Source organism: Rhinatrema bivittatum, chromosome 3, assembly GCF_901001135.1.
Source record: "Rhinatrema bivittatum chromosome 3, aRhiBiv1.1, whole genome shotgun sequence".
Classification (NCBI taxonomy): Eukaryota; Metazoa; Chordata; class Amphibia; order Gymnophiona; family Rhinatrematidae; genus Rhinatrema; species Rhinatrema bivittatum.
The window spans coordinates 58,635,216-58,652,218 of NC_042617.1; the positions used below are offsets into that span (position 1 = coordinate 58,635,216).

At 38.3% G+C, this 17,003-nt stretch overlaps 1 protein-coding gene across 1 annotated transcript in view; it reads left to right on the plus strand.

Moving 5' to 3' along the window:
* UBR2 (ubiquitin protein ligase E3 component n-recognin 2) overlaps positions 1–17,003 on the plus strand; it is a 426,990-nt gene that overhangs the window by 191,754 nt on the left and 218,233 nt on the right. The window contains 1 exon segment of the mRNA XM_029593304.1: positions 10,633–10,761. Coding sequence (XP_029449164.1) covers positions 10,633–10,761 — 129 coding nt within the window.

Sequence of the window (17,003 nt, forward strand, 5' to 3'; positions counted from 1 at the left end):
GTGTGCTGATGTTCAAATAATTTTCCAAGCTTTTAAGTCCAAAGAAAGACCCAAGTTCTTTTTCCATGTGTCGATAAGAGACTGCAGGGTCATATCTCCAAATTTTCTTAAATGTATACCCTAATATTTTGGAGCAGTGCTCTTAGAAGAGATGTCGAAGTCACTCAAACTCTCCATACTGTCCAGAGGTGGTAACGGTTGTGAATGGTCAAGGCAGGCCCCTCAAAGCTTGCTGTAGTTGTAAATACTGAACTTGAGTAGTGGGATCCAGATCAAAATCCTCACAAAAAGTTTGAAACTCATTATCCTCCCACAATTCATTGACAAAAACAAGACCCTTGTCTCTCCATTCTCTAAAGTGGAAGAGAAGGTACAACCCATGATTATAGGGTTTTCATATTTCAGAGCTATAGGGGTGAAAGCTTTGCAAGCTCGCCCCAAAAATACTTACCTCCAAATTTGCAAAGTATGTGCCAAAATAGGGCTAGCTCTACACACATACTGCCTATTAAGGGAATCATGAAATAGGAAAAGCATGGCCAAATAAACTGCCTCTGCCTGTTTTGTTTTTTGTTTTTTTTTATCATCTGTACAGGAAACTTCAGAGTTACATAACCAATCTTTCATGTAAACCAGTCTAGCCACAAAATATTCTCACAGGTTAAGCAGGGCCATGCCCCCCCCCCCCCCTCCTTCCACTTGTGCAACCAAAGCCAGCTTAGCTTCACTCTGGTGTGTCTGATGCCAAATAAATTTACTGAATAAGCCATGTAGATCGGCTGGAATAGAACAGGAGACATGCTGAAATAAGTATAATAACTTGGGTAGCACATTCATTTTTATCATGTTGATCCTGCCCCCTCTTCCCGCCCCCCACGATAGTTAAGGATCCCCAAACAGATAAGCAGAGATATTATTTTTTTTATCTTGCTGATGTAAACCATAGTTTTTTTGAGTACAAGTTTTTGAAATTTAAGTAACATAAACACCACTATATCTATCTCACACCACTCGAAAGTCAGCTAGGCAATCGGGAATGACCACCCTGATACCAATAGGAAATATTTGACATACAAATTGACTTTAATAGCCCACATGGGCACCATAATAGAGAGAGAAGCCAAAAGAGCTGGGCCAGACACTCAAAGATCTGTTAAGTAAACCAAGACATCTGCTTTTAAAGAAAGCTTTTCTTCCCGTCTGACTAATCAGATACCCTGAATCTGTTATCCTTTAGGGGCAGGAAGATTTACAGGTATTGTTTTTTGATTGATGAACTGTTAGGATTATTTTAAGAGCTGAAGGTCAAAACATTGTGTGCCTGAGAATGTAATTACTTGTGTGGTGGATAATAGGCCAAGTAGAGGTAGAGGACTGTAGACATGTTACAGAGCAGGATATACTAGGATGGGTGGAAGACCTTGGAGAAATACCGTTGGTGGTAGACAAGAGCATGGATGGGAGTGGGGTACACAGAATCCCATTTACAGAAAATGTATGGGAAGAGCTGGGAAAACTGAAAATGAATAAGGTCATGAGGCTGGATGGGGTGCATCCAGGATACTAAGGGAGCTCAAAGAGGTGCCGGCAGGTTCATTGAAAGACCTGTTCAATAGATCCCTGGAAACAGGTGTGATGCCACAAGATTTGAGAAGAGCTGTTGTGGTCCCGCTTCACAAGAGCAGTAGCAGAGAGGAGGCTGGACATTACAGGCCTCACCTCAGTAGTGGGAAAATTTAAAGAGATTCTGCTGAAGGAGATGATAGTGAACTATCTATAGTCTGGTGGGTTGCTGGACCTGAGGCAGCATGTGTTCAGGGGATTTAGATCAAGGAAGAGCACTCAGTGTGATTTATTTGGATTTCAGCAAAGCTTTTGATATAGTCCCACATAGGAGACTTGTGAATAAAATGGGAAGTTTGGATGTCGGCACTAAGGTACTAGAGTGAATTACAAACTGACGACTGACAGGAGACTGTGTGTAATGGTAAATGAAACCTATTCTGAAGCAATTGGTGTTAAGTGGACTGCCTCAAGGATTGCTTTTGGGACCGGTTCTGTTCAATATTTTCATGAGCAATATTGTGGAGGAGTTAGAAGGAAAGGTTTGAGGCAAATCTTAATGCCATCCATAAAAAAGCAGAGTGGACACACCTGAAGGAGTAGAGAGAATGAAAAGCGATTTAAGTAAACTTGAAGAATGGTTTGGTAGCTGAGATTCAATGGCAAGAAGTGCAAAGTCATACGCTGAAATGCAGTAAGCCAAAAGAGCTTTATGTGATGGGGTCAAAAAGCTAATGTGCATGGACTGGGAAAGGGACCTTGGGATGATTGTGTCCGGCGCAGCAAAGGTGGTAGCTAAAGCCAGAAGGATACTGGGCTGCATAGAGAGAAGAGTAACCACCAGGAAAAGGAGGTGATATTGTCCGTGTTACAGGTCCATGGTGAGGCCTCACCTGGAGTACTGTGTTCAGTTCTGGAGACTGTATCTCAATTGGATTGATATAGGATAGAAAAGGTCCAGAGGAAGGTGATCAAAATAGTGGGTCTGTTTTGGAAGAACTATGAGGAGAGGCTGAAGGAGCTAAATATGTATACACTGGAGGAGAAGGGGAGATATGATACAGACTTTCAGATACCTGAAAGGTATTAATGATGCACAAACATCATACTTTTTCCATTGGAAGGGAAACTGTACAACTAGAGGTTACTGTATGAAGCTCTAGGTAGAACAACTCAGAACCAACATCAGGAAATATTTCTTCACAGAGAGGGTGATGGATGCCTGGCAAGCCCACCTGAAAGTAGTGGTGAGGGTAAGAGCAGTAAATGAATTTAAAAGGGCATGGAATAAACATTGCGGATCCCTAAAAGCATGAGGTTGGTAATGAAATAGGGGTAACCTATGTTAACTTTAGGTTTTTGCATGGGAGTAACCTGCACAAAACATCAGCTACAACTCTTAATAGAATGCATGGGGGTAACCTCTTTGAGCATGGCAGTAACTACCTTTAATAGAACACATGGGGGTAATCTGCACGATGTGGAGGTTACTGCCATAAACCACTCGCTGGGCAGACTGGATGGACCATTTGGTCTTTGCTGTCATTGATATGTTATGTTTATTAGTGCCAAGGTTATCTATTTATACATGTAGATTTATGGGAAAGATGAGGGAGATGTTAATGTGCAGTTGGTGAATCAAAAAACGTTTGTGGCTGCATGATTTGATACAGGAGGCAAAATCTGATTTTAATTTAGTTACAGAGACTTGGTTAAAAACAGAGGGTGGGGTTTCCGTTATGTCTAAGGGCTATAACGTAGAGTTTGCTTCATGGGTAGAGAGGAAGAAGTAGGGGACCATTGCAACATTGTTCCTGGAGGAGTGAGTGGTTCAAAGGGTAAATTTAAAAATCATTATCTGTGAATTTATACCTAAATACATTACACCCTTTTAGAGTTAATATTTTGCTGATTTATTGTCCACTAGATGTGCCTCATTCAGTTTGATGACATTATTGAATTGGTAGCTACGATAGCTCTAGATTTTCCTTATATATTAGTGGCAAATGATTTCAATTTGTATACTGATAATTTGGAATCTAGGTTATTAAAAACTTTTGAGGGTTCCTTATTGGATGCTAGATTGACTCCTTTGATTCCTGGCGCAATACATAGGGCAGGTCATGTGTTAGATTTGATTATAGAATCTAATCAATTGGAAGAAGAATGGGGATTAAATTTCTTGGGATCCCATGGGGTACCTTGGAGCGATCGTTTGATATTACTGTTTGATATGTGGCCAGTTATTGGGATGGGCTCTGAGCTGTTAAATAAATTAGGGCGGGGGTCAAATGCGTAGAGGTAGGGTTGATAAGAGTTTGATAGGAGGATGGTGAGTTTGGTAGAAAATTCATTGGGAGAGTCAGCTTCAGATTTGTTACAGCAATGGCAAGAGAGTATAAATTTGATTTTAGATGAGTTGGCACCTTTGAATCCATTGAAATGTAAGTTGGGTTCTAAGAAGAAATGGCATACCAAGGAATTACAGGAGTTGAAGGGAGATTTGGTGTGTAGAAAGAATTTGTAAGATGACACATACTCCATATATACTTCATTTATTATGCATTATTAATGCTGTGCTGATGGAGGTATGGTCCCTAAGGATCTATGTAGAGTGATTATTACTCTGCTGTTGGAGAAGGGTGGGATGGCAGTAACTAATTGTATGTCTCAATATTGAATGATGTACTCTGTAGTTTGGAAAAGATGGTAAGGATTGTTTTAGTGCTGCTAGATTTGAAATCAGTTGTTGCAGAGGTGTTTTGAATGGGGATTAAGGGAAAGGCCCTACAATAGTCTATTTTTTGAGAGGTAAAGTGTATGAAGTATGTATAAATGGTTCCTTTATGGAAATGCAATTTCCCTGTGGTGTTTCCCAGGGTTCTCTGCTTTCACTGATCTTCTTTAACATTTATATGCAGTTCTTGGGAGAACTTATTCATTCACTGAATATACATGAGTATTTGTATGCAGATGATATCCATTTGGTATTCTTTCTAGCAAAGGATGTAAAAAGTTCAGAACAACAGTTTAATGATAAACTAGAAGTGATTGTGGCTTGATTAAAATCTAATGGATTTGTGTTGAACTTGGCTGAGACAGAGGTTCTTATGATTGATAAGGTGGGAAAGATGTTCCCTCCTTGGACATTGAAGACTATGCAGGAGGTAAGAAATCTTGGTGTAATACTAGACTCTAATTTGGAAAGAGAAGAGATGATTTCCAGCATTATTCAGCTTGTGTATGAGATGTTGCGGGTGGTTCGACAATCGAAATCCTTTTTAGATGAGTTTATTTTTAGCAAGGTTGTACAGAGTTTGATTAGTATGTATGTAGTAAATCGCCTAGACCTTTTTGTGTTAGGCGTTTAAGTTTTAATACATGGAAAAAAAAATAGAAATTTACAGACCAATGAGCTAGTTTTATTTTCTTAATATCTTCCTAATTGGATGACATCAACACAACATCCTTTTAATATAATGGTGGTATAATTCTATCCAATACATTTTTATTTATTTGTTGCATTTATCAATCACCTTACTGTTAAAAACATCCAAGGTGTTGTACAACTATATAAAAATACAATATACAAAATACAGTATAACTGATACAGAAATGTATTATGTTATCAACAACCATTATCACATCCCAATAATAGTTAATTCTGCTAGGTCTCCCTGATACTGCTATATAAATCATAGTACGAGCTCTTGCACCATTTTCACAACCCTTAACGGTTACTCATTATGGGATTAATTAAAGATTGCAAATAACCATGTGTTCAGTTTTTTCCAGAATTGCTTTAACTCTATTTTCGCTTTTATATCAAGTGGGAGACTGTTACATAAAACGAGCAGAAGCTTAAAAAGATCTGTTAAACAGTCTCAAATGACTTTTTAGGTGGTACCAATTACACTAGGAGTTTTCCAACCGAATGCAAATTTCCTGTTGCCTCATGCCATTTTAAACTATTTTTCAAGTGTGGTACCATTCCCTCTTACATACTTGATCCTGGCCTTTACAATTTTAAATTTGCATCTTGCCTCTACCAGCAACCAATGTAGTTGCAACAATAGCCTCTACCAGCAACCAATGTAGTTGCAACAATTGCTGGTTCCTTATTGAGCTACCTGTTACAATTCTAGCTGCCACGTTTTGGATGAGTTGCAATTTTCTAGTTGTCTTACGTGGTAGCCCCAAAAAGATGTCATTACAATAGTCTATACGACTCAAAATTAAGGCATGCCTCACTGCACGCAGGGCTTACAGATCTACATAAGGTTTCAGTTGTTTTACCAATTTAAATGAGGCTGGGATTCTTGTAAATCATATGATTTCTTGTAAATTGAGCTCAGAAGAGAGAAATTAAACTTAAGGCTAAACTCATATCTTTTGACCTACATATTAGCATTTCAGCTTGTCAGCAACCTTCAATAATTCCACAGTTGTTCAGTATATATTCACAGTGTTATAGTAGTTTCATAGGGGAAAACCTTTTCAAAGCACCTTATGTCTTCCGATGAAAAAATTGTAACTCCTTCAAAATAGTGAGCACTGATCTGAGAGAGGTAAAGTATATTCAACAAACCATTATCAGGAGAACATAACCAATTAAGGCTTCCCTTAGCTCAAAATCAACATGAAACGAACGCGCTGTCCTCCAACCACCACTGCCGCCAAGTTTTCAGGGCAATGGCAAATCCAGAAGTAACAAATGTCCATCAGGCCTCTGCTGCACACTTCACATTCTGCTCTCGTAGCCACTTCTCTGCTGTTTTTACATTATCTAGAAGGACCGGATTTCCTGCACTTTCAATCATTGTGTACCGCCCATTTAACTGTTGAAGATCCTGCTTAATTCTTTGGAAGGCCCGTCTTACATTTTAAGTTGGCTGAAAAGTCTGAAAAATCATTATACAGTGCACCTGGTAGACCAGATTCAACATTGCTTTGGCCATGTTCATAATCAATTTCTTATTAAACTTGTAAAGTTTAATAAACATGGCCTAAGGATGTCCACCTGTAGCAAAAGCCAGTGCATGAATCCAAACACACCACATTTATTGATTAACTTTCATCCACGTTTATTAACCCTTCAAAAAAAAAAAAAAAAAAAAGCAGATTTGTGAGGCAACGCTTCCCTTGGGTAAATCCATACTGTCTGTATCCTATTAAACCATATCTATCTATATGTTCTGTAATTTTGTTTTTTAGAATAGTTTCCATGATTTTTCCTGGCACTGAAGTCAGGTTCACTGGTCTATAGTTTCCTGGATCATCCCTGGAGCCTTTCAGGAACAATGGATGGTTTTAATGATAGGTTACAAATTACTAGAAAACACTGAAGCCAAGAATTCATTTAGTCTTTCCATGATGGCCTTATTTTACCTGGTGTCCTTTTAAGCCCTTGATCATCTAACAGTCCAACCTTCTCCATTGCAGGCTTCGTGCTTCAGATACATGTTTTTTTAAAGTTTTTAGTATGAGTTTTTGCCTCTATGGCCAACTAGTTTTCAAATTCTCTCTTAGCCAGTCTTAGTGTTGTACATTTAACTTGCCAGTACTTATGCTTCTTCCTATTTTCTTCAGATGGATCCTTCCAATTTTTTAAGGAAGCCTTCTTTTAGAATAAAATAGCCTCTCACTTCACTTTTAATCATGCTGGCAGACATTTGGCCTTCCTTCCACCTTTCTTAATGCATGGACTATATCTGGGCTGTGCTTCTAAAATGGTATTTTTACACAGTGTCCATGCCTGTTGTACAGTCTTAACCTTTATAGCTGGACATTTCAGTTTTTTTCTAAATTCTTCATTTTATCAAAGTCTCCCTTTTGAAAGTTTAGTGCTAGAGCAGTAGATTTAATTATTGTTCCCCTTTCAGTCATTAACCTTTTAGGTACCAATGTTCCACAAGTGGAACATTTTTTCATATACTTTTAATTACTTGCAAATTTTTTAATACCATATTTATACCATATTTGGGTCTAGTTAACTAACATGTAAAAAGGGGCATCAGGAAATAATTCCTTCAATGAGAAAGATCTAAAAGGTTAATTAAAATTGGTTCATGTTATGATCACTAATACCAAGTGGCTTTACCACTGTTACCTCTCTCGCCAAATCCTACGTTTCACTAAGAATTTCTCTTCACTTCTTTTAATGATGCCATTTTAACAGCCTGGAATAGATTGTCCAGCCAAAATTATAGTAGAATCAGTGCTTTCAGACTTAACAAGCAACTTGTCAATCCAATGTTCTGCAGTTGGTCAGGATCAGTATATCCTCGTTTTAATTGAATTCCTATCAGGCAGCCCACTATCAAGATTTGATGAAATCACAATAGATAAAGAAAGACTATAATGATCTGACCAAGGCACTAATTTATGTATTTGGGGCAGGCTTACCCATTTCAAGTTTATACTGAGGGTATGACCCTTCTTATGGGTGGGCACATTGAATAGTTGTTCAAAATCAAGAGCAGCCATCATGCTCATAAAACGTTTGCAATGAGACGGTAATGAAATGGTATCACCGCGTATCTTGAAGTCACAATAATAGAATTATTCAACTCATTATTACTATATACTAGTGCCTCAATGAGGAGAGAAGAGTTTTAAGCAAGCAGACCAGAAGGACAATTTACAGACTCCAATTCTCCTGACAGTCGAGAGAAAAATGACATCAAATGGGGGAAGAATATCAAAATCAACTTTTTAATTGTAGCATCCTCTTGAATGCAATTAATATTCTTCCACTTCTTCTGCCCTTCCTTGTTTGCGAGATGATGACATAGATGGGCAGAGTTGGTTTTAATAGCTATTGTTTTTGAGAAGCACAGGTGTCCAACCCTCCATCTCTTAGAAGATCATAAAAATCATTATTTTCTTCTTTATCAATTGTGTATTCACGGACATTCTAATAGTGCTATACTTTGAATATACCTTCCTAATAGACACCCTCAGTACATTTTATTTTCTCCAGTTGGGAGGTCAGGTCTACTTGATAAACCTACATGTTTCCCATAGATATAACTGGAATTGTTGGGTGTATTTTCTCTATGCTTACCAGCAACAATAATGAAAGACAAAAAGGAAAGCTATTCCCAGAAGAGTGATATATATGCAGCAAACAATTATGTCGAAAGTGTATAGAATACTAGGTGTCTTAACAGACTCAACAGCACTGGGTCAATCAAAAGAAATTCAGATTTCACCAATAAAGTATACAAAAGAAATCTAAAGCAGTTACACAAAAACTGCATCTCAGACATACTTTCTGTGCACAAAGGAGGCTTCCTTTGTTGTGCTTCTTCCTTTGTTCATGCCTGACATGCAGCACCCCAGGCGTTCACCCCAGCATCAAATATCCACGCAACCTGGTGACGTCACTGGGGGCGGGATGATGTTAGGTTCAGCATTGGGGTTATCAGGCCAAGCATGAAGAGGTCTGCAAATGACAGGTAGAGACCTTTTAGATGGGAAGCAGGCGCCATAGGTTTCAGCAGCAGTCTTTTTTTTTTTTTAAACCAGTATTCTCTTTTTTTTTTCTTTGCTCTTTTTCCTAAGGAGTGCTGTCTATCTTTCTAACAAGTTGACTGCTTTGTGTCTTTGGGCTGCTTCTGCAGAGTTCCTACTCTTTCTTATCAATCTAACCAGATAGTGTATCCTTTACTTATGTCCAAGCTATTCTGATCTTGGAGGAACATGTCAAAGCCCTGGCAGCATTGTTGGACTATTTAAGGTCAACCTGTATTGAAGAGAGGTGGTGTGTGTTTATTTATTTTTGGACTTTTATATACCGACATTCATGTGAAAATTACATATCTCATCGGTTTACAGAGCAAAACACAAAGTTGCAAGGAGCGTTACATGGAACAGGGTATCATGGAACTGGGAGCAAGGGATAAAAAAACAAAAAAAAAACAAGGTAACTAATAACTGCAAAAATGTGAGCCACCAAATGATTGGGATGACTCTTAAACAATATCAAATCCCGAGAGACATATGAAAATAACATGGCAATGGTAGAAAAAGCCTATACGAAGATCAGCAAGTATGATTAATTTCTAGATAATAAAACAATGTGATTAAATAAACGATGATAATAAGTCCAAAGAGAAGTCAGAGTGTGTGTTCACTCTGTTAGGTTACGAGGTGAACTTCAGTCCATACATTCACACCCCATCATTTAGATATGGACTCCGAATGCAACTGCAGGTTTGGATAGTCCATTTTTCAGAGTCTCTTTGAGGGTTTGAATCCAACTTCAGCCACCTAAGGGCCCATTTTTTCTTTAGGGTTGTCTTTACAAAAAGAATAAGAGATAGGGTAAGGAAAAGAAAACATGAGTTTTAATTCACCAAAAACAGTTTATTGTCCTGTTGATGGAAGTTGTTTCCTTTTTCTTTTATTGAAGATGATTCTTAACTAGGGAGTCCCATCAATGTGACTTGCGATTCACCTTGTCTTCAGAGTTAAGCAAAGTTGCTTACCCATAACAGGTGTACTCTAAAGATGGGAATTGCCAGTCATACATTCTCCTGGAGTTGAACTTTCTTAGCTCTAGAAATGAACTGAGGTATGCAGCAGAAACGTTGGAGCATGAAAACTATAGTGCATACCCATGGAGGTTTCTTAGAATTTTCTGGAAAGCTTTTAAAGCGTTGGATGAGTACCAAGCAGTGACATTTTCCATCAATGTCCAACAATGTAACTGTAATTTCCCTGTCCACATTTATTACTAAATATACAATTTTGCTTTATTTAATATTTGAAATTATGCAAATGCTGCAGAATTTCAGAAACTTTGCTACAAAATCTAGTCCTGACCTACTGCTAAGGCTATGGCAATACAGTTCCCTGCTCAACTTTATTAATTTGCTATTGTTGATTTAAAATTAAATATAAATTCTGAATAGGCTTGCTTGGGTCATCCTGTCACTTTTTTTTTTAAAGAATATCTTCATAAGCACATTTTCATGCATACTTGAAGTCTAGAGCTAACAGCATTTGTTTTTATTTGTTCCTGAAATGTTGCTGGTAGGATCTTAAATTTTTTTTTTCTTTCAGGGGATGGATCCAATAACTCGGCAAGTGAGGCAGCACATTGAAATGGAACCAGAGTGGGAGGCAGCCTTTACACTGCAAATGAAATTAACACATCTCATATCAATGATGCAAGACTGGTGTTCCACAGATGTAAGTATTGTCTGTTTATGTGCATACACGTGTATAGATATATCTTATTGTAAAAAATGTTACTTCAGTTTGATTGAAAGAATGATAAGATATATATGCTGCTAGAAAAACTTTACTCAAACTGGTTTTTAAAGTCTGAGTAGCAGACCTTTAAATTTTATTAGTGTACTCACATTTAGTGATGGCATGAATGTGGTGTTCTAGTTTTGTGTACTGAAAAAACTCGCTTTTAGCTGCATGTAGTTAGTCCTGCTTCATGATGCAATTTTTAACCCTCACTGAAATAGTAATAAACATCCAATTAAATTTTTACTTATATAGTAAGTATACATATTTTTTATAAAACAGATTAACGAACCAACTGACTAAATTTTATTATGAAAAACATGACTGGGACCTCTCCATATCAGACTTCTGTTGTGGATTAACCAAAATAAATACTTTATACTGGCAGGTTAAGAAAAAATCTTTTATTAAATAAAATATTGGGTTTTCTAGGGGAGAATGAGATTACCAGCAAGGAAATTCAGACGCTTTCTCAGAGAGTGGTGGTTACACAATAGGTTAAATCCACTTTACATACCAGTGAGCTAGTTTGTTTTCATAACATTTTCCTAATTGGTTGACATTAACACAACATCATCTTAATAGGATACTATTATAATTTTACCTTGTATATTAATGAGCTGGGATTATTGTAAGTCATGTGATTTCTTGTAAAGTGAGCCCAGAAGGTAGGAACGACATTTAAAGCTTAACTCAACATACTTGGTAACTTTTGGCCTACTTTCTAACATTTCAGCATATTTTGTCTTGTTAGCAACCTTGAATTAGTTTTGCAAGTCTAATCATTTTTAGATTCACAGTACATTGATGACAGCTTCATAGGAAAACATTTTCAAAGCACTCTAATATTCCCTCTTTTGTTATTTAGTATGACAAATTTTGATATTCTAGTTGAGCACATCTGAACTTAAACTTTCTTATGCATACCATGCTATCACAAACTGTCATTACAATTACACATACACTTAAACACCTTACGTTAAGTCCATATTCAATCAGACTTCTAAAAAGAGAGCTCCTTCAGTCTTTGTTTTGTTTATCTAAAACCACCCCAGCAAGTAAAGAAACTTCTTGTTGAGGCTTTACCAGTCTTATTGCTAGTTTTGTTGGTACTTTGCTTTAGTTCGTAGACTCCAAAGTTGGGAATTAAGTAATGCATAAGTTTGTACTAATTGGATGGATTCTGTGGGGTTAGTCAGCATCTTTCACTTGATGAGGATGACTATCTGGATGATAACTGCAAACGGTAGTAATCACGGAAGTGGTGACATAACAATGGATAGAGAAGTTGGAAATGGTCTACTTCAAAGGTGATGAAAGATAATAAAGCTCTTTTGGTAGACACCCTCAGCTCTCATAGTTATTCGTCCATTAACAAAATTTGGAGGTACGTTTGCCATTTCTTTCTTGAGAAGGATTTCTGTGATGTTTGGGCCATCCATACGAATTATATGACTGGGTTAATATGAAGCAGATTGGCAAGATCAGCATAGACGTGGCAATCATGGTTGGATGAAGTGATGTTCAGCAAAACCAGGAAGTTTGGAGGTGCATGATGATTCTTGAAACCAAGGGATGATGAACTTTAGGAGACGTCCACAGGAATATAAGTTGAAAAGTTTGTCTTTTTAAAGTTCCAGAGTTGGCATTGCTAAAACATTGTGATGATTGTTGTCAGTGAGTTCTCCCAAGAGTAAGCGGTTTCGTATCTGTAGAAGTGATTCCAGGCTGATGACAATGGAAGCAGGAATGTAGGGGTCTTCCATCTCTGCCAGCCAACTTCCCTTCAGGATATTCTTATTTAATACAAGAGGCGATCTTTTGTAAAATACCTATTTGCATAAACACAATATGATATACATTTGCATATTGATCAATGTTGATATATTTATAAATCTTTTGCTGAAATTCTAGTATGTAAATTAGAACTTGTTTACATATTACACATTTATTTTTCAATACTGTGCATCTTATAAGAGCAATTTAAAACAAAGGAAGTAATTCAATTTATATGCAATTTTCAGGCATAAATAGGAGCAGGGCTGAGGATCTATTTTGAACACAGCTCTAACTTTTTTTTTTTCTTTTTTGTTCACTGTTTAAAAAACGTAAAGGTTAGTATATGAACCTTTATCCCAGATTCACAGCTTAGTTATCTTTATGCAAAGACATTTGGAGAAAATAGTGTTCATATAGACATAATTTAATTAGAAATCTTAAAGTAAGCAAAGGGAGATTTCTCTTTTGCAAGGTCCATGAAACAAAATTCCTAGGGTAGCAGCCATTTTTGTTCAGCTGCCATCTTACCTAATTATACCCAGTCCAAATATTTTTTTAAATATTTAAACAGGGCTGAACTCATATTCATTAACAGATCACACTGTTTAATAGCCTTTTTTCTTTTTCTTTTTTAATCTAAATAGAGTAAACAACGAAATCATGCATTTGACATAGGAAAAGTAAATAACCTCTACTATTTAAAAATAGAGAAACATTTAATTATTCATTTATCTGCATCACATGCTTCAAATCTCATTATTTGCCTAAATGGAAGAGTGTTTCCATATAACACTGCACATTTAATATGAGAGAAGGAAGAGAAACTCTTAGATGAAATGAGTTAAGAAAAGGTAAACAATTTCTGAAAAGTTAGATCTCAAAATTAATTATGTACACAAATACCCTTATATCTCTGAGATGGCAGTATGTATCAAAATATTTAAAATATTTAGATACTTTCAATTCAATACTTTGTTTTCTTGTAAATTTACTTAGACAATGTCTTACTGTTTTTCTGCTAATGAGGGATATACAGAAAGACTAATCTGTTTTAAAAACTGTTTCAAATCAATTCTGATATTTCTTTTTTTGATTAAGTATATAACATTTAACATGTCTTGAACTTTATTCTCTGCATGCATAAGAATGTTTTCTAACAAAAATAAAAGAAATGTATTGAAGGACGCAGGCTAGTAAAAAAGAAAGATGAGAGAGAAAGTGGTACATTTTTTTTTCTTCATGAAACACAGAAAATGACAGATGCAATAACATAGCAGTTTCATATAGATAAGAAACAGAGCCAGAGGTAAAAATCTGGAGAAAAAAAAAAGTTTACTTTCTTTCTTAGTAAGCATTGTGAAGGTCAACGAATTAAGATACAGGTATTTATGACTTTTATGAATTAAGGACTTATTGCATTAAAAAGGTTTGAGATCCATGACATTCCTTAGGAGGGGGGAGTGAGACATTCCATCTCTTTATCCTTTAAGGAGAAGTGGTGTTTAGCTGTATCTGGACACAAGCAAGAACTAAATTAGCTTTATTTATTTATTTATTTAAGATTTTTATATACCGGCATTCATAATATTTATTTATTTAACATTTTTATATACCGACCTTCATGAAAGAAATTCATATCAGATCGGTTTACAAATAACATGAGGGGAATAACAAAGTCAACCATATAACAAGAAATGAAAGTTACATATAACAAGGGGTAATACAATCACATCATGCTGGTTTACAGTTGAACAAGGTGTGCAAAAAAACATTTATAGATATTAATACTATGCATTTTATCTTCTAAAAAATATCTCCATAGCAGAAAGATTTAATATACTTTAAAGGAAGAAGACTGTTAGCATTATGAGAGTGCAAAATACTTTGAAAGAGTTTAGGAAGTTGTAATCAAAAAGAAATATTTTCACTGGGAAATCTAGAGCAGGGAGCAATGTTCATATTAGTCTGACTCTTGTGCTGGAGATTCAGAGACCTACAGGCCGATACAGTACAGTGTGCTCCGACGGAGCACACTGTTAACCCGCGGTTGGACGCGCGTTTTCGACGCTCTAGCTTTACCCCTTATTCAGTAAGGGGTAATAGCGCGTCCAAAACGTGCGTCCAACCCCCCTGAAACTAATAGCGCCCGCAACATGCAAATGCATGTTGATGGCCCTATTAGTTATTCCCGTGCGATACAGAAAGTAAAATGTGCAGCCAAGCCGCACATTTTACTTTCAGAAATTAGCGCCTACCCAAAGGTAGGCGTTAATTTCTCTCGGCACTGGGAAAGTGCACAGAAAAGCAGTAAAAACTGCTTTTCTGTACACCCTCCAACTTAATATCATGGTAATATTAAGTCAGAGGTCCCAAAAGTTAAAAAAATAAAAAATAAAAATAAATAAATTTTAAATCGACCCATGGCTTGAAAACCGGACGCTTAATTTTGCCGGCGTCCGGTTTCCGAACCCGTGGCTGTCAGGGGGTTTGAGAACCGACGCCTGCAAAATTGAGCGTCGGCTGTCAAGCCCGCTGACAGCCGCCGCTCCTGTCTATAAAGAGGCGCTAAGGCCGCAGGCCCTAATTTGAATAAATTTTTTTTTCTGAATCGCGTGCCCAGGAGAGTGGCCTGTTTGCGCGCCGGGAGAGTGGGCGCTTGCATAAATATATTTATAAGTTTTGTTTTCTCTTCGTATATTTTGTATGACTTTGACTGTTTTATATACCCCCACCGCAGACTTTGGAGGGCACAGGATATAAATACTTTTTAATAAATAAAAATAAGTAAGTTTGAACTGTATGTCATGCTGGAGAAGGAAATTTGAGAACAATGTATAGTAACTGGGACCTCATGGTTCACTTGAACGAGTAGTGTGGCATTTGCTGAACATTTTATTGATGGTTGGGGACTTGGCAGACTGTGATGGGGGAGCAAGGTACATGACTATACAGTTGCATGACCCATGTGACGAGGATCTGCAGATCACAATGGAGAGAAGGAAAGGAAGCACAGCCTGATGAGGAGAGAAAGTTGAGATTCAAGAAATGCAGCACCGAGTGGCTGAAGGGAGCAAGAAAACTAAAGAGCAGTACAGGTTGATGGGTGAGGTAGGATACACGAAAAGCAACACTGGCGGGGGGGGGGGGGGGGAGAAAGATAGCATGGGTTGGGGTGGGGAGGAAGAAGGAATAGGGAAGATGTATTGAAGGAGAGAGGGTTAAAGGTGAAGAGAGAAGGGAGATGGGCAGAAAAGGAAATGGGGGAGAATCAGATTGAGTCTGGGAAGAAAAATAGAGAGAATATAACCCACAGGACCAGTGGGTTATATGGTCTTTTGCTAGCAGATGGGAGACGGAGTCAGATTTCAAAGCTGACGTCACCCTAGATATACCCCTGCAGTGACCTCAGCTCCTCAGTATCTCTGTCTCCTAGCAGATGTTAGTGGGATTGCAGCACAAACAAGAATTGTTACCTTAAATTTAAGAAGATCGAGCCCCGCTCTCTTGCAGTGTTACCTAAAGGTCCCTATCCCAGTTGAGAATCCTGAGGTGATTTCCGAGATCCCTCAGAGGTGTGCCTTGGTCCGGTAGCCGGTTCATGGCGTGGACTTAGCTGCTAAAGCAGCAGGTGTATAGTCGAGCACGGCAGTTAAGGTTAAGCCCTCTCCCCCCGTAGCTAGAGACCGTCCCTGCACTCGGCCAGTAAGTGCCGAAACCAGGTAAGCAGAAAACTTTAATCGCCGGAAGAAGGGCTCCGGTGAGTCTTCTCCGGTCTTTGTGCTTGGCGCGCCATACCGACCCTGTTATTGATCCGGCAAGGAGAAAAGGAGGGTCCTTGAATGGATTGAGCAGCCTTGGATGGGCTAGGTCCCGTTTCGGATCAGTGGTCCAGCCATGTTGTGCGCGGGGGGCTGCGGCGCCATCTTCCCCTCTTTGGCCGTTGGTACACGCAGGATAGGCCGCACCACTTGGGCACCCAACCTAGCCGTGTGCACAACTGCGCACACAACTTCGTGTCTTGCTGCGCACATATCAACACATTACTTGTGCGCACCACATTCCCTGTGTGCACTGGCCACCTAAAGACAGAGGCAATGGCACCGGCAGCAAAGAAGCTCAGATGGCACTCCCTTTGCACAGCCTGCCACGTTAGAGCCGCACAGCCTGACCTGGAGTCTGGCTTGTGTCAACATTGTGAGGAGACCATCCAAGCCTGGTCCTTCACAGTCGGAGGAAGGGTCAGGAACTACCTTTTCAGACAGCTCCCCGGAACCTTGCAACTCCGAGATGGCGTCCTCCCCACGAGAGGGCATTTCAACAATCCTTACTCTGACTCCCCCTGGGAGTAATATGGATCCAGGAGCCGCCTTCTGGTTGGAATTTTTCCAGGGACTACA